Genomic DNA, 27,990 nt, shown 5'->3' on the forward strand with positions numbered 1-27,990 from the left:
ATGTTTCATGTAATCATGTAGGAATGTCTGTAGCACTCAAAAGGCAATATCCTCTGGTCTTATTATACAATAAATGTATAAAATATTCCTACAATAGATTTATAGTGTGTCTGTGGCGCTGAATACAGATTTCAAGTATCTCATGGTACCACTGGTATCACCACTATGGATCCTGTGTGGCATTTAGCTGATTGGTTTGTATCACAATCTTCTTTAATATGACTTGGTGCTCTTACTGTACTTTGTGATATTTTATTTTATTTCTACTGGAATTCATGTGGAGACTAAATCACTTCAAATGTCGGTCTTTGATCCCTGCCATAAAACGTTGTTTGGTAACCTGTGTACTAATAGGACCTTGATGTTAAACAGGTAGTGTGGAGCTAACAGTGGCGACAGTGAAATCACTGATCAGAGTAGTCGTTCCTGTCATTTTCTCACATTATTCTGCTGACCAAAAGCCTGTTATAGCTGTCAAACTGTCAGCTGTTCCCTGAGGAAGTGTTTAATTTTTACTAGGTGTTAACTCACTATAATGATCCACACAATATTCAGTCTAACATGAGTTGTTTATCTTATGTCATGAAAGTATTTGGACTATGTGAAAACACACCTGAACTACCTGCTACAGTGCTCTTTTTTTTAAATGGGGAAACCCCCCTGTATACCAACTCAAAGACCTCCTCTGTACCCACTGCATGGGCCTCCACTGCATGAGCCCCTCCTTTTTCCACTGGGGTCAAATACAACTTTATTTGAGACACTAATTATCTAATGGAAATGATTCAAATGTGTCAAACATTACATAATATGCTGAAGTCCTATGTTCGTGACATGCCTTCCGTGGCCAGATTGAATCTGAGAGGAGAGACCAAGCAACCGGAGGGATCGACAGATTAGTGACTCTCTCTCTCTCTCTCTCTCTCTCTCTCTCTCTCTCTCTCTCTCTCTCTCTCTCTCTCTCTCTCTCTCTCTCTCTCTCTCTTCATCCCTCTCTCTCTGCTCTGTTGCTGGAGGACAGGCGGCGGCGGTGGCGGCAGCGGCGGCGGTGGATCGACTCGTTGTTGCTTTCGGACCGGGAGTTTTCCTTTTTCCTCGCTGCGCTCTCACCTCTTGTGCGCTCCTGGACGCCAAGGAATTGGGGAGCCGATCATGGGGTCATCTTCACCATCATCTTCAGCATCTTCAGCAACATCAGCACCACACTTTACTTTCTTCACCGCAGCGCCGGATCACGAGGAGAGCGCACTAAAATAAAACTCTGTGGCTTTGTCGTCGATTTACACTCCAGGAAACTTTTCTTCAGAAAAAATATTTGACCATAAAACGGGTGGAATGGAGATCCCAACTTTCCTGCTGTCGAGTCTTGCTCTGTTCTTTGTCGGAGGGGATATTTTCACCAGGTGAGATCAGCCTTGATTTTACTTCTTGCAGGTGTTTTTATAATCGTGTCGCTCCTTAGTGCAGAGCGCTCAAAAAATCAATAGATGTATAAAAAGTTGGATAAGCCAGAAACTCAAAGTCAGTGATCAGAAAAGGCATTATGAGAACAGCATTATATCTGCAACCTCTTTATGGAAGGTAAATCATGAAGCAGTCAACAACCAATATCACCAAAAATCAATTACTTTAGAGAAATAGACAGTGACAGGCAACCTTTTTCCGACTAAAACGTGAGTCTCTCCTTGCTTTGAATCGCCTCCCACGACTGTACCTTTTACATATTAATGTACTGTAGGCCTACTGTACGCCTGGAGGTGAGTAAATTGAATTTACGTTTCTTTACAGTCTATATGCTTACATAAAAATACTTCAGATGTGTGCTTTCTCCTCTGCTTTACCTCCGGGCACATGGACCTGATGACACTATTTGCATAATGCATATGCATAGGAGGAGGGTTTTTTTTTTTATGGAGATGAATGCCAGGTGAGGTGAGTCGGGGAGTCTTTGTGTGGCAGATAATGTCACCTACCTCCAGGCCTGTTCAATAAGGGGTCAGATGGTATAAGAACAGGCCTCTCAGCTTATGCATTTACAAGACCAATACATTTACACAGAGCAGCTAATGAGGAGAGGAGAGTTTAAAGAAAATGTATATCATCATAAATATGCTGATTTCGGCTGGATCCTAAATGACCTTCTCACCCAGATTTCCTGAATATCAACGGTATGCTTTTGTCAGCCGGGTAAACCAGGATCATCTAAACCAGATGTTGAGTTTTAGTGCTTTAAACTTAATATATGAAGTATGTTTTGTTTTCTATAGAGGCCTACATCCATGTGTGCAGTAGAAATGGCCAAATGGTCTTGTCCATAAGCTTTAACAAGCATCCAATTGTTAGGATAACCAGCATCTACTACTGAGTCCCAGTTTCCCAAAGCCTATATGCTGGCAAGTGCCTCCACTGAAAAGGGCAATGGGTGAAGCTACTTAAGCTTTGGGTTGAATTTGGGCAAATCACTTCTATTGTCCCTCTTGGCTGTTCACCAGTAGAGGGAGTAATAGCTATTGTAATTGGATTTTCCTGCCTCTAGTCACTGCTGTTATTATTATTTTGTTGTCAGTACAATGCAGAGTGTAGGCTTTTTCTTGCACCTCATTATGTGTCATCTCTCTCTCGCACACAAACAGACACACATGCGCACACAATCATGCACGCACAGACACACACACATCGCTGTTCTGCCTTTGGTGGTTGAAAGTTGCAAACTGCTTCCTTTACACCCCGCCACATCCCCCACCAGAGGAGAATTACTCTGGTTCTCTTTTTAGCTCCTCGTTTATCCATTTCACTAAAGTTGTCATGCCTCGCCACCTTTGGCGTTATGTGAATTTCACAGCTTTTCTTTCCAGTTGAAGTGTCACTTACCCTTCACTTCACCAAATAAAACGTGCATGTAATAGATGGTGTCGGTGCTCTTATTATAGCCGCAACAAATACTGTAGTAGAGGACAGTTTAGCTTTTGTTAAGAATGTAAGGACATACCAACACATTAAACACGGATATGATTAGTTTTGGTTACAAGTGAAAGCAAAGAATCTCATTGGTTGTTTTAACAGTAGTCATAACATTTACACAATAAAGAGCTTAATCAACAGCAAAGAGGACAGTTTCTGGTCAATTTGGCCATGATGAAAATATGCAGTAGACATTAAAGAATAAGGCTATCTTGTATTTTTCTTATGTATTTCTTTTAAAATCCCAAAACCAACAATGAATTGATCCATCAAACTTGCTTATTCTTCTGTGCCATAGACCTCCATTCTTGTCCAAAAACTATTCCCACATACATCGTCCTGATGCGATAATACTCACTAGAGCAACAAATGTCTATTCATCCACAAGTGAAAATAGTCCCTAACCAACACACTATTGAGCAACATTTGCAAAACACCACAGTGCCTAGCTCTTGTAGGGAGTGTCTTAGCCTTATTTTGAAAAATGAAACTATATATTTGTGACCCGTTTTTATAGATTTTCGTCTTCAGCAGGATGTAGTAGGGAGTGTTGGAAAGTATTGAGAGTGAGATGAACACATTGGGAATGATTTCAGACGCAGCGTTGGTCTTTTCATGGGATTTGTTTACAAGAAGAAAAATACAGAATAACACCAACCGTATCTTTTAATGTCTGTAGACCTTTTACGCAGCAGACAGACACAGGTGTAACTAATGACATTAAAGATGTATCTGTTCCATTTAGGTGCAGTCGTTAATGTTATTAATTACACCTGTGTCTTTGGTGCTATGACATGTCAAAATGTCTGCTGTGGAAAGGTTTATTGGTGGTATACATCAGGCTGGGCATCTGTAGATCATGTTCTTGGAGCTGCCATCTGCACTTTTTTATCCAACCAGGTCACTTGTGGCTACATCTTACTTCACAAGTTTTGTTTTTTTTTGCGACATTTATTGATTCGCTGACTGCAACACTAACCGATAACCAAATTTATATGTAGCTCAGCCGTCATCGAATGAGTTAACAGTTCGATGGTAGTCTTGTTGACAACATAAACACTTTCTGCAGCTGCATAAAAATAGAAGTCTTCCACTGGTTTGCCAGTGGTAAGATTTTATTGTAGAGCCGCTGCATGAACATGGGGACAATATATTTACAGTTTATTCAGTTTTGATTGCAGTAGATCAGTCATCAGTGAGGCTGCTGTCTGGTTGACAAAGGTGAGAACAAGTACACAGGTTTAAATAAAAACTCCTATCAACATAAACTCCCACGATATGCAGGTGCAACCACAGAAAGCCGAACATAGTGAGACTTTTTAAAACATAGTTATGTTACCATGTTAGACATCGCTTCACCATGATGTGGACTCAGTTTGATTGATGATGGAGACAGACAGGATTTGAGCCCTTACGCAGTATCACGGGTCAGTTTGGTAGTTGATATTACAGGTCATGATCACAGGGATCTAATATTATTTTAAAAGTCGGACAAGAAGAACGTGTAGCATTTCTAAAGCGAAGCATGAGACTAAAGAAATCTGGATTAAATATCACTAAACTAAACTAACAGCATGAATTAGGGACAAACAACTCAAATAAGATTCAATTTGTAAAATAATGGCACTGAAATACTAAATAACACAATTAATTGAGCATTTTAACATTATACAACAACAGCTCCCATAATGCTTACTCATGGGAGCAAAAATGGATTACTAACACAGCAACTGCCCTGATGTCCCAGACCCTTAGGATGTAAATCTATGGGGCTCCTCAGGGGCCTGAAGGACTCCAGGTTCACAATGTGGCAATTACGGAAGTTTATGGTCATTTCACTGATCGTAAATTTGCTTGTGAATATGCAGAGGTAGATTATGGTGCATATTTCTTAGTAAATTTGCATTTTAACAAATTACGACAGCAGGAGTACTGGTTAGTTACTGGGGCTCTTTGTAAAATATAATAAAATACAATACAAAATATAAATCTATTGTAGCCTGCTGAGGATAGGAAACAAGATACATAGATAATGCACAGAACATTGGAGGAATGGAGGGAAAGTTCGGACACACAGCTCAGTTTTGCCGTGTGGCCCCCTGGCAGGTTAATCAGGCCCTGCATGGGAGTTTTTGACTGCTAACAATTTTATCCAATTTTACTGTCCAGTCCGGTTGTAGATACTAATTTATCTTACAATATGGACAAAGAAGCTTCAGATTTTCAGAAAGACTGATAAAGAGGAAAAATACACGCCGAGGCTCAACAAGAAGCTCTGTAGGCATTTTGTTTATATGTAGACATGTGAATGATGTCTAAAGGTGGACAGCTTATAGTTTAGCAAGATGTGGAACTGTACTGCAGCACCATTTAATCCCAACATTTCATGATCTTTCTGCTCTGTCACACTTGTCCCTAAACCTACTGTACACTCAGGTGACACCGTCCTCCTGACTAATCTCAGTAAGAGGCTGAGTCAGCAGATAAATCCCTCCTACTGTCCATAGAGTACATTCCCCAATAACACAGTGATTTGATCATGTTCCCCTGGCTGCGTGAACTGGCTCTAAAGCATGACTCCTTCTCTGGCTGCATGCTGAGGTGGTGCAAGTACACGTCAGTGCCTCCACTAAAAGCCTCTGACTGCGTATTCAATTTAAGGTGATGCAGCGCGTGTAAACAGCAAAAAGAGGAAGGAGTTTATTCCAGTCAGTTGAATCTTTTCTGTTAAATGAGCCCACAGACATTTAAATATGATGACAAATACTGTACATACAGTACCAGTAAAACTCATTCAAGTGAATGGGAAAGTTTTGTCCAAACTTTTGACTGGTACTGGTAGATATTATTTGATTTGTACAGGAAGTAGATTTTGACAAACATATAAATGATAGAAAATATAGATAAAATTCCTCTTTACATGACCTTGCACAGTGGACATATGCCATTCTGACAAAACTGGCTTATAAAATGCTTTGAATGTTCTGAAACTAATTTCATGACTGAGTTTTTATGTCACATAAACTGTAGATTGGGCCTTTTTTGAGGTGGGGGATTTAGCAACTTTTTGGGAGTTTACATTCATCAACTGAAATCTTGAAACCACTGTAGCTGGTTCTGCAGTGTGGCGTGTGGCAACATGACGCTCATACAGTAGGTCCAGTGATGAAAGCTGTTCAAGGACAAATGTCTCTTTATTCAAATTCGGAGAAGCTCTGTTTCTTCAGGCTGTTTTAAATAATGGAGGATATTCACTGACCTGAACATGAGTCCTGCAGCATGTTCCACTCCGATAAGGAGAAACCTGCTTGTAAAGCTTCGTGACAAGCAGCTCTGTCCTGTACGGGATAAAATACAGGAGTAAAATTATACGCTGTTACAACAAATAACATTATCATTATGCTAGCTTTCAAAGTGAGTATTTCTTTTTAAAAATCATAAAAAATCATAAACAATAAACAAGTCAACAGAGAAAATCCTCCTTTTAGAGTCTGAATCAAATAATCTTCCAGGAAGGAAAGAACAGGGTCCCAGGTTTTGTAAAACCAGAAAAGCCTTGTGCCTCAAGAAAACATGTAAGTTGCAGAAATTCCAGAGTGGATTTGATCCATTGTGTTATAACGTCATTTAAACTAAACCAAAATCCGCAGAATGCAGCAATTTGGATGAGAGTTGTTCTGAGTATCTTTAAGAGGGTGTTTACTATAAAGTCTCACTCTGTCCATATTGACCAGTTTCAAGAAAATGGGGATTTAATAGTTTCAGACAATCAGCATATTAATTTGGCTGAGGATAGAGGGCTGAGTAACGTTTGCAAAAATTGAAAAGTTCATGTATTTGGTTTGATTTGAAACAAAGTAGAGTGGAGTGAGTTTTGGATTTGAGACTTATTGGCTCTAACCTGTTCAACATCTCTGAAGGGAAGGCTGCATATTCTGCATTGCAGGAAACTTTGCTAAAATGTATCTCAGTTTGTTCAAGTTTCAGCACAGCACACATTTGAAGCATAATACATTTCTATTTGGTTACAGATTTTAACGGAAATTTGTTTCGATATAGAATACTGGTAGATCATAAAGATACAAATAAGTATATACATACCATTAATACACAGCTGTACATGTTATAAAAAGTGTTATAATTTGGGCCCCTGAGTGACTGTATCATGTCTACACACACAAACACTATCATGTAAGTAAAACATGAAAAACTGAGCTGTAGTTCTGTGAATGAATTGACAGTGAAGTTATAGAGTCGGGTGGGATGGAGCGCTACTAGTTCCTCCTCAGGAACCATTGAAACAGCCTCCAGAGGACTCCTGCGTGTCCCGTCTTCCTACTATCTCGTCTTCTAGAAATTCTGTTTATATACTAATAATTTGCAGCATCCAATATGTTTTCAGAGAAACGTAGTGCTTAATATCAACATAAGGATTAATGTACATATTGTATCTGAAAAGTCATAAAATCGTGGTATTTGCTCGTATCAACTAAGTCATTATACATGTATTTACATTTGGGCAACTTGAAGCACTTGGTAAATGTTAGAAAAACATTGCTGTGTTGATTAATATTAAAAAAGTGAACACTGCCTAGAAAGATGGTGTGTGACTTATGTATTCAACCAAAACCACAATTTTTTCCCCAAACTTTAAAGGTACCCTGTGAAGTTTTCAGCCACTATTAGTGCAATGGAGCAATGTTTTTTTAAAAAATATTTTGTTAGTATCTCATGTGGGTGATGCGATACACAGTCCTGTTGATGGTTTCACGGCATTCAGCTGATGTGCAATAAGATAATGTAGCAATCCGTGAAGAAGACAGCTCGTAAGCAAACATAGATGTAAACTATTTGTATGTTTTAAATTCTTCTAAAAATTGAGTTTGCAATTTTTTATGAAGTAAAAGTTTTACAAGGAATTATCTAACTATCAGTTATCTATTATTTATTATTTAATCAGGCCTTGAGGCATGCACACAATGTGTTTTGGTGTTGAACAGTCAATGCAAACAAAACTTATTTTGTTTACAAAAATACTCCACAGGGTACCTTTAACCTTTAACCTTCGAACGCCCACCATCCACCACTATCACCTCCCTATGACTTCTATGTGGTGCCAGAAGTAGCTCTTCCTGGACTGGATTTTTTTTCTCAACCAGTGAACATAATCAGTACAGCAGTTTTTTATTTTACAATTAAAAACATGCTTGACAACTCAAATTAGTAGTATATAAATGTAATTTCTAGGGGACAGCATTGTTGGGATAACGTAGATTTAATCAGAGGCTGATCATTCTGACAGTTTATCCCTGTTCAACCGGTGTTATGTTAGTTTACCTAGATATTTTTATCTTTATATATTATCTTATTTAAACAGCCTTTAATAGAGAGAATTCAGGAGTCCCAGCAGCCACAAATACACATTTTGACATTTTTCCTCCTATTCCTTTGACCATATAGCACACTGATCATTTATCCATTTCTCGTTTCCCCCTTCAGTATCTTCTATGTTTCTGACAAGTTTTCCCATTTTACTTGTTGCTTTAATGAAAATGTGAAGGTTGTGGGTAAGATGGGAAAGATAAACGACTAAATGTGTGCTAAGACCAAGAAATCAAAAGCTAGTAGAAGATAAATATTAGAGTAAATTTAAAATCTATTTTCAGTTCATTCTCATTCATATCAAGATGCTGGATACAAAAAAGAAAGACATGTAGTATTCTTGTCTTTATTCTTTAAATGATTAACTAATCATTTAAACCTTTAAAACATCAGACAAGTATAATGAAAGATGTTGCTTCTGGGACGCCATATTTAAGTGTCTTATGTGTCAAACATTAAAATACTAATGTAGTCAATGAAAAGATCTGTTTGCTGAATGAAGAGTAACTATTATTCATTATCACTATAAAACGGCACACACACACACACACACACACACACACACACACACACACACACACACACGCACACACACACACACACAGTCATACAAGAGTAGCTTTTCATTAATATGTACTCCTTATTTATGTTTTATTATGATGTATCCAATTGTATTTTTATGTTTTTGCAATGCTGCTCAACCCACATCGATGGCAATAAAACAAATTAAATAGTGAGTCACAGATTGAGGATCGGGGGACCGGCGCTCTATTCATGTTCAGGTAACTAGCAGTGTCACTATATAAAACTAATTAGGCTTGTTAATGCGTGCCGCACATTACGTTCACAAAAAGACTCCATAAATTTGAGAGGGGCTGTCGCTCTTTGTCTTTCCTCTCCTCCGTCTCCTCTCCCCATCTGTTTAAATGTTAGCTCATAAACAGGCGGGTGCAGATCCAGGCCTCGGGAAAGATGTTTTATGAAAGTGAAATATAGAAGGAAGAGGAGCGGCTGGAAATAAACACTCTGAACTGTTTGTCATGGATGGAGGAGTGAGAAAATTGAGGGGTGCAAATGTTTAGCGAATCTCCCCAGAGAGCAATCAAATGTTTCAACCCTGTACATGTCTTTTAACAGCGTACAGTAATATTTCCTTTTCCTCTGAGAGCTGCGTGTGAGCCGCTTTTTTTTGCAGGGATTTCTGTGGTCATAAAAATGCTAATTCAGGTCAGGAAATTAAGAAATAAATATTCACATTTCTCTCAAGCAACATCAACTCACAACGGCAGAGAAAATCATCCTCTGCGAAGCTGAACTGCTCTTTAGAGAGCAGCGTTTAATTAAAGCAGAAATCTGTGACATTTTAAATAAATGTCCATTTTGCCAGTTGGTATCAATTATTGATAAAAATCAAGGATGCAAGATTTATTCGGTCGATAAAAGCTTTGACATTCTTAGCGTCTGCTTAGTCCGTCGGATTAAAAGTGATAATTTTCTGATGTGTTCAGAATAAATTGAAGAAAAGCTGTGTATGAGCAGCAGTAGCCACCTCTATAGAAACCTCTATAGAAAGTCAAAGTTCATCTGCAAGACAGAGGAAAAAAATGTGATGCTACCACAAACAACATGACATTAAAGAGATACAAGTTACGTTATTATAATCTGTACCTTCTCTGCAAATTTAGAAACAGCTCACACTGGAATTACATTTATGATCTTGGCATTGATTTATGGAAAACTGCACAGAATATAGTCCTTTTAAAGGTAAAGGATTAGAACACTAAGCATGAAAATACTATAAAGTCACTATAAACCCTTTAATCCAATCTCCATAGACACACGAAACAGGAGTCTTCTATAACATTAGACTTAACATTAATATAACATAGACATATAATATAATATAATACATATACATACATACATATAACATATAACATTAGAAATTACAGTAAAATGAAAAGTATGGAGGAATTGGTTCTTCACAGATTTCTCTGTCCTGTCCCTCCGTGCGAGGAGCCCTGTTTGACCTTGGCGTGTTAACGGATTTCTTGAAGGAAAAGCTCTTTATTTCCAGATTTAGAAACTGCCAATTAGTGAAGAAATCCAGGAGTCACATAGTGATTAATTAATTCACTCAGTGCTCCCATTTATTTCAGACATGACAGTGATTGCCAGACTAAAAATACATCTGCCACTACAAAATGGATTCGCTGAGGAAATGTTAATGACATGGCAGAAATACATGATTTTGTTGCTATTTGTACAGACGAGCAACGATCACAGATATTTATTTGCTGCACATTGTTTTGTTGCGGAAGACAGTTTTCCACGTGTAATGCTTTGCTCTCTAGGAAGTTGACTTTCTTCAAATGTCAGCCTTATTTCAAAGGTCACTGAATAGCTTTTCATTGTTGGTCAATAATAACGACTTCTATCAAACTCTCATGTGGGCCATTTCCGTGTCACTGCCACCACCGGCCTGTGTGACTTTGAATGTCAGTGAAACCTTTAATTTTATTCAATTTATTCATAGTATGCCAGTCAGCTCTTCCGACACCGCGTGATAGCATTGCCTCTAAAATTTGATTCCATATCACAGTGTGTATCTGAGATTATCTTTGGATAAAGCTCCCTGTATTGAACATATTATTGGAAATATTCCTTTCCTGACAGAGTGTAACAGACTTGACATCAACCTCAAACACACACTGATCCAGACTGCACTGTATATCTGCATTAGATATTATGACTGTTTACTGGCTCTCTGTTTTAGAATACAAAGCTGCCATCTGGTGGTATCTGAGCTGTGCTGCTCTTATTAAATCCTGCACTGAGGCAGTGGCTGACAGTGTGAGCTCCGGACCCTGCAGTGGTCTCTGATGGTTCCAGGGGCCTCAGGGGAGTCCCTTTATACCAAAGAATAGTTTTGATTTCATAGTTATTCCCCTCCAGAGAAGAACAGAAAAAAGGATTGTTTGAACTGAGGTGTCACTCTCACAAAGTGGAGACAGCAATGTAAAAAGGTGCAAAGTTGTTCTTATTAAACCTCTTATTAAATGGGGATTTGTAGTTTAATGGGAACTTATTTTCACTCAAAAAAAAAAGGTGTGGAGGCTCGTGGACTGAGGGACAGCATGATGGGCACTCTGATCTGTGTGGTGAAATCTGAAACTATACTGTTAGATTTACTGAGCAGCGTGACAAAATGTCGGTATTCAATGACCTGGCGATCAGAGCGGCGTGGCTAGATTTGGATCTGCTGTCAGCCTCCTCGTTGACAAACACATGCTGTGGAAACATGACTGAGGAAAAATATGCCAGGTGCTTTAACAAATCTGTTTTTTTAATGCTGATATAAATAGTGATTTTTGAATGTTGCAAATGATTACTTGGATTTTGTATAAAAATTGAGTATCTTACACTTTTCATGCATGCAATCCCCAACTAGAAGTCAGATTTCAACAGTTTCTTATGTCTGCACATGCTTATATTTATGTATTTAAATACAGTACTTAGTATTAGTTATTAAATAAATAAGGTACCAATGAAAGAAGAGGGTACAAATAAATCTTTTAAATGTCTTTAAATATTTCATGAACATTTTAAATTATACAGTAGCCTACTGCTCAAAAGTTTGTGAACCCTAGAGATAGTCAATATTTTTGTAAAAAATATGAAAATAACCTTATTAAATGTTAATCTATGCCCCAATTCATAATACTGACATCCATTAATGGACTCAAACAAAAGAAAATTATACATTATGATCGTTTATTTAATGAAAGTGGTTGAATTAACAAAAACTCTGATTTCATGGGTAAAAAACTATGTGAACCCCTTCAGTTAACAGGGTATTACACCTTGTTTTGCAGCAATAACCTCAACCAAGCAGTTCCTGTAGCAGGTAATCAGTCTCTCACATCTGCTTTGGGGGATTTTTGCTCACTCCTCCTTGCAGAATGCAGCCACTCGAGTGAGGTTGGATGGGCGTCTGGCATGAACTGCCCGCTTCAGGTCCTGCCACAGCATTTTAATAGGATTCAGGTGCGGACTTTGACTGGGCCAATCTAGAACATGAATCTTCTTCTTCCTCAGCCGTTCCTTGGTTGTTTTGCTTGAATGCTTCGTATCATTATCATGTTGCATGATCTATTTTCGACCAAGCTTTAACTTCACAACTGACAGCTTGAGGTTATGTTAGGTATGATTTTACAATATTCCTCAGAATTCATGATTCTCTGGACTACGTGGAGTTTTCTAGGTCCCAACAGTTCAATTTTGGACTCATCTGTCCGCAGAATGGACTTCCAGAAAGCTTCAGGTTTCTCCAGGTGCTCTCTGGCAAAGTTCATTTTCAGTGCTCTCCATTTGTAGATGATCTGCCTCATGGCGGACCGATGAAGCTCAAATCTTTTTGAGATGAAATTATTATTACTTTCCCCAGACCAATGTTCTATCACTACCCTCTTTCTGAGGTCCTCTGAGATTTCTTTTCCTCTCGGTATGATTGACCTGTATGGATTCACTTTGGTAAGACTAAACTGACCTGATTTGATCTCTGTTTCAAACCAGCGTTGCCCAATTTCTTCCCTAAAGATCTCTCATTTCATTGGTCCATTTCATTGGTTAATTTAACCACCAGTTTTGTCTACCTGATTGTATTTACCTGCTCGTTTTAAGCAATGCAGCTCAGTGTTCACTAACTTTACTACAAAAATATTTTTAATTCAGTCTTTTGACAAAACAATTGGTTTCCTCAAAAAAAGTATATGGAATTGATAAACATACACCTGTTATTTCATATAAAAAATAAAGGTTCTGATTAAATAAAGAAATAGTGGTGAAACAACAGAAAACTCAAGATGCTCAAGAGGTTCACATACTTTGAAGCAGCACAGTATGTACACATTATTTATTATTACTGATACTGTGAATTTGACAGACTCAATGGAATTTTCAAATTCAATAATTAATCATTTCAAATATAATTTATATGCAATACAATTTCAAACTTGTACTTATGGGTATAAAATCCACCAAATCAAATTAGTAAACTGACAATAACTTGTATTTTCTTGTTCTTTCTGCCATGGTATAAAATGACGCTCTTGGCTTCCAATGCTATATTCAGTTTTCCTCCAGAATAATATTGTGATATTGCATGCATACAGTAAATGTTTCTTGTGTCCACTTTAACTTTGTAGTAGTATTGTTATTCCCTTTTAATTGAATTGGAGACACCTCCATATTCTTGAAAACAGAATAAAAATTATACGTATAATATATGTATATATCTTATACTGAAATTTAATGCTAATCAACATTTCTATATCAACAATGGATTAAATCACAATGTGTAATGTGATGTGTAATTTACAGCCCGTCCTCACAAGACAAACAACAGTATAAGTCTAAAATCAATGCCAGAAAAAATGACGTATAGTTACTTTTACACCATCAAGCGGCTGTAGTAATTATGACCCAGGAACATGATGCAGTTCAGATGACATCAATATAAGATGCCTTGATAAGAAGATTTTACTTGTGTTTACAGTGTTCGCTAACCACTTCCGACTGCGAGCATCATGTTTCTAACCGCAAGTCGATAAATTTTTTTAAAACTGTAATGTCATGGTGTTTACTGTTGCCATGATGATGAAGGTTGCTTAACGTTTCAAGTGATAATTTTAACCCAAACCATGATCTTTCCCTAAACCTAACCAGACCTTAACCACAGTGTTGTCACACCATAAAACATTATTATTTTTTAACAGTGATTTGTAACAGTTTTGGAAAGCTGGAGTGCATTACTACAGCCACTAGATGGTGTAAATATAAATAGAGGTCATTTTTGCCAACCTGAATTTTAGACCTATACTTTTGTTTTTTTATAAGGATGTGTTGGTGATGTCCATAGGCAACTGTTTGCTAATAAATTACAACTTTAAAATGTGATAATATATTGTGTTTAAAGCTGGTTCTGCTGCCCCCAAGTGATTAAAAAAGGAAGAGAAAAATCAATGATGCAGCTTTAAATGACAACTTGAATATCGATTCACAAAATGTTTAGAACCTGAAGATGAGGTCATGCAGGATCATGAGTAACTCTGTATATCATTTAACATTATCTAATGTTAACTAACATTTAGAGGTTTTTGTTTATCTGTGAATGTCCCTGACTGTATTTGAGGCTCTTGCAGGTTTTTCTCTGGACACTTGGTGTGGCTGGACGACCGCTGAAGGCTGTTTGCTATTTGTCTCCTTTAGGGCCATGCTGAGTGACATTGGGGACTATGTAGGTACAGACATTGAAATATCCTGGTTACCTAATCTGGATGATTTAATGAAAGGCTATGCCAGAAATTTTCGCCCTGGGATAGGAGGTGAGTATGAGATCTACTGCTTGTGGAATTGGGTTGCATTTCACCCCCTCACATTTACAGCCATCCTTAGCATAACCCAACCCGTATTACAGCAACATGGCTATTTACATTTCATTTTCCAATTCCATTAGGACAAAGATGTATTTACCTTACGTAAATACCTGCTTTGACTCTTCAGTAAGGTGAGTGGTTTGTTAAGGACACAAAAAACCCACTACAGTCAAGAAAAGCTTTGCTGAAGGGATTATTAAGGACGATGCTCTTCAAGGACAAGAGGGAGATGGGTGGTGCAAACAACGAGCATCGCTCTTGAGACTTTGCTAAGAATGGCTGCAAGATGTGAACATCCAATGACCACAGCGATAGATTTCTCAATCTCACAGCTTAACTCAGCTGAGTAAAGGTGAAAATGTGGAGCAAGAACGCCGCTGTCACTACAAACCTGTCCTATGCATTACACACCCACACAGACCATCATAACGCTGCATCATGTGGTCACAGCATTTCCTATTGATGTAATATTTTAATGTGCTGAAAAAGAAAAGCTAAAATGAAGGGCTGTTATGACCACTGGGGAATCATGTCTGTTATTTGGGGTAATTCCCCTCATTCAACTCACATCCCATAAGTGAAGTCAATTTTATTTGTATAGCCTAATATCACAAATTTGGCTCAGGGGACTTTATGGTCTATACAGCAAAACAACAAGAAACCAAGAGCAGCAGAGGAGGGATCCCAGGATGGACAGACATGCAATAGATGTGTATAAAGAATAGAACAAGAAAGACAAATTACTGAAATACAGCATGGAACAGGATAACAAAATTATACAGATTTATAATATATATGAAGAATGTGAAGCAGCTTCCAGGTGCCACCAGAACAGAACAGGACCAGAGTCACACAACCTCCATCACCATGGAGACCTGGCGGGATGACAGACTACTGTACACATGCACACAGGGGAGACTCACATCACACCATTCACATACACGGGTGAAAAGACAGGAAAAGACATTGTTCACACAGGAGAGAGAGAAGGATAAAGACATCATTCACAGAGAGAGACATGAGGTGAGACTGAAGTCATGCAGGATGGAGAACCAGATCCAAAACCTCAGGAAATGGCACCGATAGCCAGGGAGGCAGAGCGGTTCCAGGATGGGTGCTGGTCCAGCAAGAGGTGCCTGAGAGACAAGAGAGGACAGGAGGAGAAAATAGGGAGAGAGAGGGAGAGAAGAGAGAGGGGCACACAGCTCGGATGTGCTTGTGGAACAAACAAACACAAGGTTAGAGAGATGCAATGTTTATCAGAACACATGCAATAATCAATAATCTCATCGGCAGGACGGTGCATAGTAAATTCACTGAGACAGAAACTGACCCGCCGTGCAGTACAAGGTCATGAAGTACTCAATTAAAGGCAATAATTGTAGGTTAAGGCAAAAAGATGAGTTTAAAAGACTCAACAGGCTCAGAGTGTCTGAAAATGAAATAACATTCACAAATAATGTCAACATATTATCTCAACGTCATTGATAATATGCAAAAAATGTAGTTGGTAGCCAGTTATTTTGATTTGGAAAATACAAACTGTGGATCTGTGTTCTACTAATCTACTAATCTTGCTGTGGGAAACATCTCCAAAATCCATAAATGGACACAATTTGATTTTTGCAATTTCAAAATTGAAAACTGAATTGCTTGTACAATACAAAAGGTATTTGTGAATCCCATAGAATTTTGAAAAAATAAAAAAATTACATTACATTCATTTTGCAGATGCTTTTGTCCAAAGCAACTTACAATTAGTGTGTTCAACCTTCATAGCACAAAAGCAAAATATTTAAAACTGCCTCCCCTCCAAGTTCATCCCTTCCAAACAGACAACTAAGATCATGTTCACATTCAAATAGACAAAACAAAAGCAAATGAAGAAAACATCTTTACCACATTTTAGCTCTCTTGGCCACCAAGTTCTAGCATGATTTATAGAGTGTGAAACATATTTGTGAATGTAATTTGCAAATGTAACATTATTGCATTCATAGGGCACATAACACATTTGTGAATATTATGCTATTTGTGTAATATTTATATTATTTGTTTGAAGGTTTATGATACAAAATTAATGTCATACATTAACATAACCATTACAGTATGGATATTGTAAGACTGGCCAATGTAAAAATTTCCATTTTTATAACTAGTGAATATACATTCATAAATAATGTATGTATCATAAGTACATCATTAATTGGTGCAGCTCCACTGGAGAATGTAAAACATGTCTGCTATTGCATCAGGTGAAGAGCCTCTTACTCTCCTCTGCTGACCTTGGTGTGCCGTAAACATGCCAAAGTAAATCACATCACAGTATACATCCAGTGTATGGCCAATTGTATATGATTTGCCATAAATGATTATGGGAAGGTGTTGAATGGTGGGGGAATGGTAATATGTGATTCCTTAATGTTCAGTATAAATAGCCTTTCTGTTCTGCATCAGTGAGCTCCCCTGTAGTTCCTGCCCTCTAGCATCTGATCACACAGACACACTCCATGCTAATCATATGGCAAACTGTTGAGTGAGAACGCTACCGTGTATGTGTATGTGTGTGTGTGTGTGTGTGTGTGTGTGTATGTGAATATTGGCAGAAGCTCTCTCTGTGCGAGTCCATGAAAGCCCAGTGCTGTTTATGAATGCCCACAGTGTGATGTGCCACTTAGCATGGTTAAACTGGATAATGCTTAATCTCTATGCACTGTAGGAGTGTTTGAGTCGTGGGAGGATGGTGGGTGGGAGGGAAACAGATGGTTGATGGAGTGAGGGGAGGGACTGATGGATTCAGAGTGATCAGAGAAGATGTTTATGTGTGTGTGTGGAGGGGGTGTTTGTATCGAGTAGTGGGCAGGTTTGCTTTCTTTTCTCACTTCTCCCCCTGCAGGTCCACCAGTGAATGTGGCCATGGCTATTGAAGTTGCCAGCATTGACCACATCTCTGAAGCCAACATGGTAAAGTATACAGTCCTTTTTCTTCCTTCTACAGTGAGCTTCTGTATCATCCCCTAACTTCACTGTTGCAGCAAAGATCAAAGATTTGCTATTTGCATAATCCTGATTTATCCCACTTGAGGGTTTGAAAGTACTCAGTGTGAACATGTGTGACGCATTGGCTGAGTTGTTAGATAATTTGATATTTTCATGGATTTTGAATGTTAAAACCAAATCTGGCGGGATGATTCACATTAAGTTAAAAAAAACTTTTCCTTTCTTTAAATGTGAAAATCCATCTAAAAACAACCATTTCAGTAAAGTTTATTTGTCACAAATTAGTGACTAATAAGTTGGGATACAAATGTACAGTAGAAATGATACCAGAATCAGTGTTACTGCTTGTGTAACAGTTATGAAATATGTCTCCATATGGATGCCAAATACTATGAATGAGAATAGCTTTAGGATTATTTCAGACAGTATTAATTATCAGAAATTGCCCACTGAAATTCGCATGTATGTAGCCGGCCAATCAGGACGCACCTATCGATTCCATGTGTCTCACACAGTACAATACAGACAGATGTCCCACAGCTGTAGTGTGTGTGACAGCTGTGGGACACCTGAAACTCACACACTACCCTTTTCACAAGTCCTGAGTCACACCTGTGAGCACGGAGTTTGAAAAAAGAGCCCATCATGTCCTCAACACTCACCCCACTGAATAAGGCCATAGACACTGCTGCATCATGTGTGGAGTGTGCTCAGACCAAAGTCAGGGGATCTTTACCCGCCTGCCTGTAAGCTTGGGAGATACACTCACAAGGCCAACAAGCTTCGCGCTTCTTGGATAGGGCTTTACCAGCCACTCCCTTTCCATAGCACACAAACAGCTGTTCAGCATGCCAAAAGGGGGCTGTGCGTTCAACATGCCAACGCATATACTGGGCACAAGAGGTGCAGGTTTGCCTTCTTGGCACCCCCATGGAGTGGAAAACAAAACACCTCTAGCTGAATAGTTCTCAACCTAAATTAACTCCTTATGTTCTTAGGAACAAAGGAGGGCTTCGGTCTGAGAGTAGCATTGCTGTGGTCACCACAAACCAGCAAACAGCTGGGGTGAACCGACAGGGTGCACAATTCACTCACTTTCTTAGCTGAGGTCAGCAAAGCTGTCTTGAATAACAACGCCTTCAGAGAGGAGCACTCCAAAGGCTCATAGGAATCACTCACTCAGGCCTCAAGCACCAATAGCAGTTACCGCTGGGGGACAGAGACACTCATAAACGGGCGTTGTCTCCTATCCCCCTGTAAGAAACACTTTACGAGGGGGTAGGCAAAGACAGGTCTGTCACCAAAACCCTCATAATAGGAGGAAACAATTGCTGCATACACCCTAACAGTGGCATGTCAGGGGGTCCAGCCTCCTCTCCTCACACCAGTGTTGGAATCCCAACCGCTTTGCTTTGTAGCAAGCAATGGCGGATCCTGCTCTTGCTGCTTGGATGGTCTGCACGACCTGTGCAGACAGTCCAGCCCGCATCAGCCTGTCCCTCTAAGGAGCCAAGCCTGGAGGGGTTGGCCCAACATGGGCAGCGCACCTATCGAGCCTGCCTCCTGGGACAGAGCCCCCCACACTTGGGGAATGGACCAGGGCTTGGCTGCCTCTGACCACAGCACCAAGCAGCAGGCCGGAACTATCAAGATGACCAACAGTCTCTCTTGTCTCACTCTCTCCAGCAGCGAGGGGATGAGACAAAGAGGGGGAAAGGTGTAAAGCAGCCTTCTTGGCCATGGAGAACCAGAGCCGGCAGTGGGTGTTGTTTCGACTGGCAAAAAAGTCCACTTCCACTCTCCTGAACTGGTTCCAAGTCCACTGCACCACCTTGGGGTGCAGCATCCACTTGGCTGCCTCTTGACATGAGGTCGGCGCGCCTGTTTTCTGGACCTGGAATGTGGAGGGCTCTTAGAGACAGGAGGTGTTCTAAGGCTCACACCAACAGGTTCACCAAACGGTGCTTGTGTCTCTTAGGATCCAAGAGCAGACTGGCAAACCACCGTTGCAGGCAGCGCATGTGCAGGAGCCCCAGTGGAACGACTGGATGGCCTGCTGCTATGAGCCCCAATGCCTGCATGACAGTCAAATCTGTCACTGCCACTCCCTGCCACAGTCTGAGGATTGCCTGCTGCAGTGTTGTCCATCTGGGTTCTGACAGAACAGCTTGCAGCCTGACCACGCAGAGCACGGCTCCCAGATACTCCACCTGCTGGCGCGGCTGGGAGGCGCTCTTCTTCCAGTTGATAGCTAACCGGATTAGGTACCCAGATCTGTGCGGTGAGACGCAGATCTGCTTTTTAGCGTTTAGGATGTGTATCTTTGTCACCACATTGCGCCTAACATAGCGCTCATAGATGTGCTCAGTGCTGGCCTTTTTTTTGGATAGCGCAGCCTGCAGCTGAATAAGCCCGCCCTCCGTCTGCTTCTCTGACAGAGGGAAGAGAGGCAGGTTCGCCAGCTGAGCAAGTTTCTGCATTACGCAGCCTCTGTGACCGGCTGGATGAAGCAGCTTGAGCCGCTATCATCCTAGCATCACAGAGGACCAGAGAGGTGGAGGATTGTGCCCTTTGAAAAATGTTATTTGTTTTTAATAAAACATTTTCAACATTTGCACACACACACAATGAACTTAAACAGTGGTGGGCGGTGGTGGTGAACTCCATCAGCACATCTGGGGGGCGGGGGGCTGTTGACGGTCATTTTGGTGCCGCTGACTTTCCCTAAGTGTAAGCCAGCTTCTGCAGGGGTCTGTCTGCACTCCTTGTTAAAGCCTGGGCCACTCCATGGTCGCGGTGCAGACTTGCTAACCCTGGACAAATTTGCAAATCACTGCTGTTCGCACAATGAATTATTGTGCATAATTTGCATACATACACATAACAGTACATCATTTGCATACATGCAGCAGTCAAAGTGAGGGATACACTGGAAGTACCAATAACAGATTGTTGACAAAATTATCTGCAGAAGCCCATACTGTTAGTTGGTCATTTATGCCTGTGTGTCTATTTGTCTTTCACCTGTTTAAACATAGCTTACCAAGGAACACAATTTCACTTAGACTACACACTAACCTACCACTACTGCTGCATTTATGTAGTTTCTATTGTTTACACCTCAATTTTTGAAAATATGATTTTTCAGCTAATCTGAAAAGATGTGGCTATGGTGACATAGACTAAAGTGCCAACACACACACACACACACACACACACACACACACACACACACAATAATAATGATATGGTAATAATGATAATGGCTGCAATAATAATTATGAATACAGTTTATTATTTACAGTTAATTATGAACACATGGACGATATAACTTAATGTTACTTTGCCAACTTAAATGTCTGGTAAACTAGCAAGATAGCTTGCAAATTACGTAACGTCAGGCTAACATTATTACTGTTAAATATTTTCCCAAGGTCGGGAAGTCTGCATTAACTTTTTATTACTCAATTCACAATTTTAACTTTCCACATTCACCCCAGTCTGTTTACCTTTGCAAAGGAGTTAAAAGAAGCGTCCTCCCTTGAGGAACCAGCCAGCCGGAGTGAGGAGGGGGAATGAGAGGGAAAAAATCCATGTTGTGTTGCTGTCAAATTGCAGTCTCCTGAAATGACATTAAGCATTTGTCAATCATGATTCATCCCCACTTGATATTTGAGTGACGGTGGGGGGAATGAATGCAACCTAGCTGTTCTTCTTTTGCTTTGCAGCAGGCTGGACACTGCTGCCTCTCGCTGTTTGACTTGAGTACTGCATGTGCACAACTGAACTCACAGACGTCAGCAGCGTTTTGCGTAGTTTGTTTAGAGTGACAAATTATACCAGCGTACTTTGATGTCAAAATGCATACCTGCTATGCAAAATGTGTACAGATTGGCAGGTCTGCAGTACTTATTTGAGTTGATGGGTAATAGTGGAAGTTTTTCTTAGTATTTCAGCTGTAGTTTCTCTGTATTTACCTACTTATTTAGTCATGGTATTTACCCAATAATATACTTTAATTCACCATATATTTACTGGGTAAATGCTTAGTAATTAGGGGACTGTAAAAGGAAGGGTTACCAATTATTCTTGATACATAGTGGGGTTTAGAAAAAAAAAAATCTCCTCCCTTTTTTTCTTGATACTCTCTGTGACTGTTCTTCATTTTCTTTAAATAAAGTCTGTTTGCCCCAGCCCATGACTCAGCCTTTATGATTCTGTGTGTGTGTGTGTGTGTGTGTGTGTGTGTGTGTGTTGCCTCTGTCAGGAATACACCATGACCGTGTTTCTGCGGCAGAGCTGGCACGATGACCGCCTGTCCTACAATCACACCAACAAGACTCTGGGATTGGACAGTCGCTTTGTGGACAAGCTGTGGCTGCCCGACACCTTCATCGTTAATGCCAAATCTGCTTGGTTCCACGATGTCACCGTGGAGAACAAGCTGATCCGCCTGCAGCCCAACGGAGTCATTCTATACAGCAGCAGGTATGAGCAAACATATCATTGTCCTCTCTTAGACAGCGTAATCAAACAGTAACCAGTGAGATTATTTACTTCTACAATATATCTGGGTGCTGTGATATTGAACTCTTTCTTCTGTGAGAAAGTTGTTGGTAGTTTCAAAACTATGATTTTTCTATGTGCTCATACTCTTCAGAAACATTTAGACATTTGAGGGCACAGACGTCTCTTACATGCTGTCTTTGCACATGAAAATCCCTCATGATCCATACCACGATCTGAGAGCAAACAGTTTTCTCTAAATGGTAACTTCTGAAACTTAAAAAAAATCTCTGATGTGCTTGTACATGGCTGATCAAGAGAGATAGGGAGGTTGGGAACTATTGAGAGGTGAAGGTGAAGGTAAAGTTAAAGTGGATCAGGATCAGTTATCTGAAGTGAATCATCAAAAGAGCTAAATTAGGCATTGTTGTTTGTAGTTCAGCAGAATCCATTAAATTTTAAAGAAAAACAACACAGGTTCAACTACATTCCAACTGCTGCTATGATAAAAATGTTTTTTAGCCTAAATGACAAGGTAAGACAAAAAAGATTAAGGTCATGGTTAAGGTTTGGTTAAGTTATGTGATCATAACTTGGTTTTTAGCTGTAATCTCTGCTGTTTATGTAAGGAGTGAACCACACGATTTTCACTGTAAATGAGATTTTGAAAGAGGTGTTTAAACAGATGAATATTTATATATTAACAATGGATTGATAAATGACCATGTGTAATTCGAAAGGGGTTGCTTCTAGAAACAAACCCACAGAGAATTATTACCCAACTCTGCAATTCTCAGCTCTACATAACTTTTTAGCTTCTTTCAACTCACTGTTTTGGTTTTATGGCCCCCAACTTAACTGTTTAGGTTCAGGTTTAGGCCTACTGCTTTTATTAGCATTGTTTTTATATGCAGCAGGATGAAAGAGTCAAAAAATGTTTCTCAAGAGTTGATAGAGAGTGAATATTGGACTTACATTCGTCAGCTAGACTAATGCTAATGTTACTCTGTGTCTGCTGGATGTATAGATAAGTAAGAGTTTGCTAAAAGTTTAGACATTTAACTTTATATGGAAATAGTATGTCAGTATTGGGTTTACAGCTTATTTCCATTTCCCCCAAGTTGCCAAAAAATCATTTCATGCAGATCAAAGTTTTCATCTTTCACCTGCTACTCCAATAAACTACAAAGCTCTTTTTCATCACAGATAAGACAGCTCTCAGCAAATAATACAGGATTGTGGTTTCACTGCAAATATGGTTTTTAGAAACATGTTGGTCAGTTGAGTTTCCATATATAAGTATAGGTTAAGAAACAACTATATTGGTATATATCAAGTTTTGACTTGCTGGGCTGTTGTGCTCCCAGAATCACTTCGACCGTGGCATGTGACATGGACCTGACCAAGTATCCCATGGATGAACAGGAGTGTATGCTGGACCTGGAAAGCTGTGAGTTGGGATCCATCTTTAATGTTCAGTTTTTCTTCCTCCACACATCCTCAAAGAAATTTGTTGACCAGATTTACTGCTAAAATGAGTTTTTCCAAAGTGCAGTGACATCTAGAAAAGGTGACAGTGTTACATGCCTCTTTCATTCCTCAGTGCTAAGATAAGAATACTATGAGCTATGACTGCATCTTTGTAGGTTCACTGACTTGAGTTGACTGTTAAAATGTCTGGTTGTCTGCCTGCATTTGTTTTTAAATTTATTTTTATAGACGGTTACTCCTCAGAGGATATTGTGTATCACTGGTCGGAGAGTCAGAGACACATCCACGGACTAGACAAACTGGAACTCTCCCAGTTCACCATCACAGACTATCGGTTTGTCACCGAAATGATGAATTTCAAATCTGGTGAGCATCTATCTTGTTTTTCTCTTTTTGTTTCACTTGTCAAGGTTGGCGCCCGCACAGTCAGTTTGAAATCCCCTTGTATGTTTCTGGAGTGTTATGCATTATGTACTATTTTGAGTTTTTGGACATGACTTGCCTCAAGTGTTGAAAAAGTCATGATTCTTTTTGAAGCAAGATATATATATATTTTAACTCCCGTCACTTCTGTGGTTATATTCTATGCATAGAAGGAATGGATGAAGTCTGGCTTGCTGCTGAGCCAGGCAGGAGGTTTAGGAGATGATAGGAGTTGCTGCCAGAAAGATGCAGTCTGCAACACTACTTTATGTCCTACATCTTAAAGCTTTCAGGGCACAAGCAAGCAGACAGACATTCCCCAACGTCAGCGTTTTTGAAGAACAATTGGATTTTAATTCACAAGATATTTTCATAATGGATAATTATCTTCTTCAAGAAAGCAATTAAACACTGTCTGTTATTTGTTTCCCAGCGGGAAGATTTCCTAGACTCAGCCTTCGCTTCCAGCTGAGACGTAACCGAGGTGTCTACATCATCCAGTCATACATGCCTTCCATATTACTGGTCGCCATGTCCTGGGTGTCCTTTTGGATCAGCCAATCTGCGGTCCCTGCTCGTGTATCCTTAGGTTGGTATTAATTTGATGAGGCCTGTTTCAACTTTCTGCACATTTAAAAAGGGGAATAAATTGGTGTTTGATCATCTCTAGTAGAGTAAAACCATGTAACACATGACAATCAGGCAGTCAGATGATGAGAGATCTTGTGTACAACATTGACATTTTGACCTGAGGGTGGTGCTATAGTCCAAAATGAAAAGAGTTCATACTCTTCACACTCAGAAGCACAATATGTTCAGTAAATTTAATGGCAATCAGGCCTAGATGCCATTAGATGTTGATATGTATATATATACATGTGTAGATGTGGAATTTTGGGGTTTAAATCTGGTCAGCTGTTGTTAAGATTTATTGCTCTGGAGTGGGGTGTTGGTCAGACAAATTGACATCAACAAGGCAGCTAGCAGCAAAAAAACATTAGCAAGCAAGTACTGCCATCTTCCAGTATTGAGAATATAATTTAGTTTATTCTTAACCTGTGAAGGCAGTGATGATGATTACTATCATTGTGATCAGTTCGGCTTCAGACATCCTGTCCAGATAAAAATTGCAGAAAATGCCAGGTAAAGGCTGAATTAATGCTGGGTTACTTAAGTTTGACTCAACACAACATTGACTATCAGTTCACAGCCTGTGTTGTTTATTAAGAAAACTCAGAGTCTTTAGACAAGCTAGCTGTTCTTTGTGAAGTTGTACTTTGAGCTAGTACTAGCATGCTAACATGCTCACAATGACAATGCTAACATGCTGACATTTAGCAGGTATAATGTTTACCATGTTCACCACCTTAGTTTAGGATGTTAGCATGCTAACAACTGTTAATTAGCACTAAACACAAGGTACAGCTGAGGCATCAGCTAAGCTGATGAGAATGTCATTCATTCATTTTACTGAGGTATACCCTCACAAACCAAAGATTGGATAAACAAAAAAATTAAATGCTGATAGCATCACTAAACCCCCACAGAACCACTATCTGTACTTTGTGGCTGTTTCCTTTTACAGGTATCACAACTGTTCTCACCATGACCACGCTGATGGTGAGTGCCCGCTCCTCCCTGCCTCGAGCGTCAGCAATCAAGGCGTTAGACGTCTACTTTTGGATCTGTTATGTGTTTGTGTTCGCGGCACTCATTGAGTACGCCTTTGCTCATTACAACGCTGACTACCGACTCAAAGAGAAGGCCAAGGTGAAGGCCAGCAAGCTCAGCTCTGAGGTGAGGAAATCATTCCCATCATGTATTCCCATCAGCAGATAACAATATGGAGCTCAAGGGGGGTGTTGTTATAATGAGCATGCCTTTTATACTGAGACCTGGGCTGTGCTTCAAACCCCTGAGTTGACAAGCCTCCATCCCACTGACCTTCAGCAAGACAATGAATCTCTGTAGAGCATAATGGGAAGAGAGACGATTTCCCTATAGGGAGTAATAGGGATCTTGTCATATTATCTTTCTTTTGCTGTTGATGTAAATCTTACTGAGTTATACCTTCACAATAAGAGATGTTGTCATGATTGTATTTTTGTAAAGTAAACTTTCTTATGAATAAAGAAATATTTACCAAGAACTGGTTATACTGACAACAAAAGAGAAATTATACAAAGATGTATAAGCAGTTAATCAATGAGTAAGACAACATGCATTGTTGATGTGAATAAAACTACAATGACTTTCACAACATTGCAACATCACCATAGTCCGAAATCTCAGCATTTACTTTGTGAGGACAATGTTATTAAAACTGATCCAATGACCACAGGTACAAAAATATAACCCAAGATATAATAAACCATAGTCTTCCCTTAATACTCCTATAATACCTCCTATAATAATGTTGGAGATCATAATCTGCTGTGTTTTGTGTGGCTCTTTGCAGTTCTAGCCTGTAATCTGTCATTATTAAGTGCCCAGGACTTTGTGTTTTTACTGCAAAAATGAAGAAAGTTAACAACACCAAGTGTTGAGATAAAAAAGCACAAATAAAAAGTACCAAATGCTTTTATGGTAAAGTACAAAGTTTTCTTTTTGTCTTTTGCACTCCCTCAGGTAAAGACTTGGAAAGTGCTTTCATGCCTCTCTCTCTGTCTCCCTACAGTCCATTGTGAAGAACGGCAAACAGGCAATGGTTCTGTTTTCTCTGTCGGTCACCGGCATGAACCAGGGAGTGATGATTTCCAACCGCCACGGCCGAGTCCAGCGCTCTAGCAGCGAAATCCCCGGAGAGGGCGGCTCTGAGGACACTGAGTCGAGGAGGAGAAGGTCCAGGCAGGCGGATGAGAGCGAGGAGGAGAAGAAGTGCTGTTCCAAGTGTGTCTGCAAGCCAATCGATGCTGACACCATTGACATCTACGCCAGGGCTGTGTTCCCTTTCACTTTCGCTGTGGTGAATGTGATCTACTGGGTAGCGTATACCATGTGAGAAGGAGGCAGCAGGTCCGTGCGAATGGCTGCCATCCAGTGCTGTATATAAGAAACTGCTGGAGTTGCGCCACTTAAATGCTGGCAGACTGGTGCAGCTGAAAATACCGCAGGCCTCAGTAAAGAAAAAAAAAACTTCAGAGGAAATGAAGTGTTACAGCCTGTGAATATGGAAATATGGTATTTAATGGAAGTAGGGTTTAAAAAGTGTTAACAGGACTATATCTTCAAATACAAATACAGAAATGCTTTGTGTAAAGGCAAAGGACTGTGTTGCCTGTTGGAGGTTCACATACTCAGCAATCCAGATTTCCACATGTCATCCTGTTATTATATGAAAGAACTCAACACAGGACACTACAACTGCTCGAACACTACTGACCACAGGCACATATCCCCCAAACACAAATAAGCATAGTTTGCTTAACTTAACTCAGAGCCACAATCTGGAGTGACCCGCCTGTTATCTCGAAAAGTAATAGTGCCGCCCAAACAAGAGGATAACAAGATGAGCTGTACTACTATTCTGCATGGCTGATAAATCACTCACCCTCTTCCCCTGCCATCACCACCCCCTCTCTTCCTCTCTCTCCATCGGTCCTCCACCCATTTTCTTTCAATTCATTTTTCGTTTAGGACACCAGCTAGGAGTGTCTTATCTCCTTCTTCCAGTTCTGCCTGTTTCCTCACCATTAAAGGACTTCTTCCACTACCTGTGTGTGTGTGTGTGCTTCTCTCCTGGCTTCAGATGGTCACTTGAACTTAAAATCCAAACAGTTGTTGGGTGTGA

The 27,990-nt window shown here is 39.8% G+C and overlaps 1 protein-coding gene across 3 annotated transcripts; it reads left to right on the forward strand.

The window, feature by feature from the left end:
* Nucleotides 1–993: 993 nt before the first annotated feature.
* gabrd (gamma-aminobutyric acid type A receptor subunit delta) lies at nt 994–27,912 on the forward strand. 3 transcript variants are annotated; one of them, XM_067591610.1, is made up of 9 exons: nt 994–1,403; nt 14,614–14,729; nt 17,677–17,744; nt 22,048–22,268; nt 23,654–23,736; nt 24,006–24,143; nt 24,634–24,789; nt 25,786–25,997; nt 26,878–27,912. In XM_067591610.1, the coding sequence occupies exons 1-9, from the start codon at nt 1,336–1,338 to the stop codon at nt 27,199–27,201; spliced, it is 1,386 nt and encodes a 461-aa protein (XP_067447711.1). In that variant the 5' UTR covers nt 994–1,335; the 3' UTR covers nt 27,202–27,912. The 3 variants fall into 3 exon arrangements, with proteins under 3 accessions (XP_067447711.1, XP_067447710.1, XP_067447712.1); XM_067591609.1 differs by lacking the exon at nt 994–1,403 and having other exon boundaries at nt 13,569–14,729; XM_067591611.1 differs by lacking the exon at nt 994–1,403 and having other exon boundaries at nt 13,571–14,729; nt 14,861–17,744.
* The last annotated feature ends 78 nt before the right edge of the window (nt 27,913–27,990 follow it).

Source organism: Thunnus thynnus, chromosome 6 (assembly GCF_963924715.1).
Source record: "Thunnus thynnus chromosome 6, fThuThy2.1, whole genome shotgun sequence".
Taxonomy (NCBI): Eukaryota; Metazoa; Chordata; class Actinopteri; order Scombriformes; family Scombridae; genus Thunnus; species Thunnus thynnus.

Excerpts from the sequence above, each read along its gene's own strand:
- gabrd (XM_067591609.1), top strand. The coding sequence starts at position 14,516 with ATGTCCCTGACTGTATTTGAGGCTCTTGCAGGTTTTTCTCTGGACACT. Across the intron at positions 22,269-23,653 it reads GTCATTCTATACAGCAGCAG|AATCACTTCGACCGTGGCAT; the intron begins GTATGAGCAAAC and ends TTGTGCTCCCAG. Across the intron at positions 24,790-25,785 it reads CCCTGCTCGTGTATCCTTAG|GTATCACAACTGTTCTCACC; the intron begins GTTGGTATTAAT and ends TTCCTTTTACAG.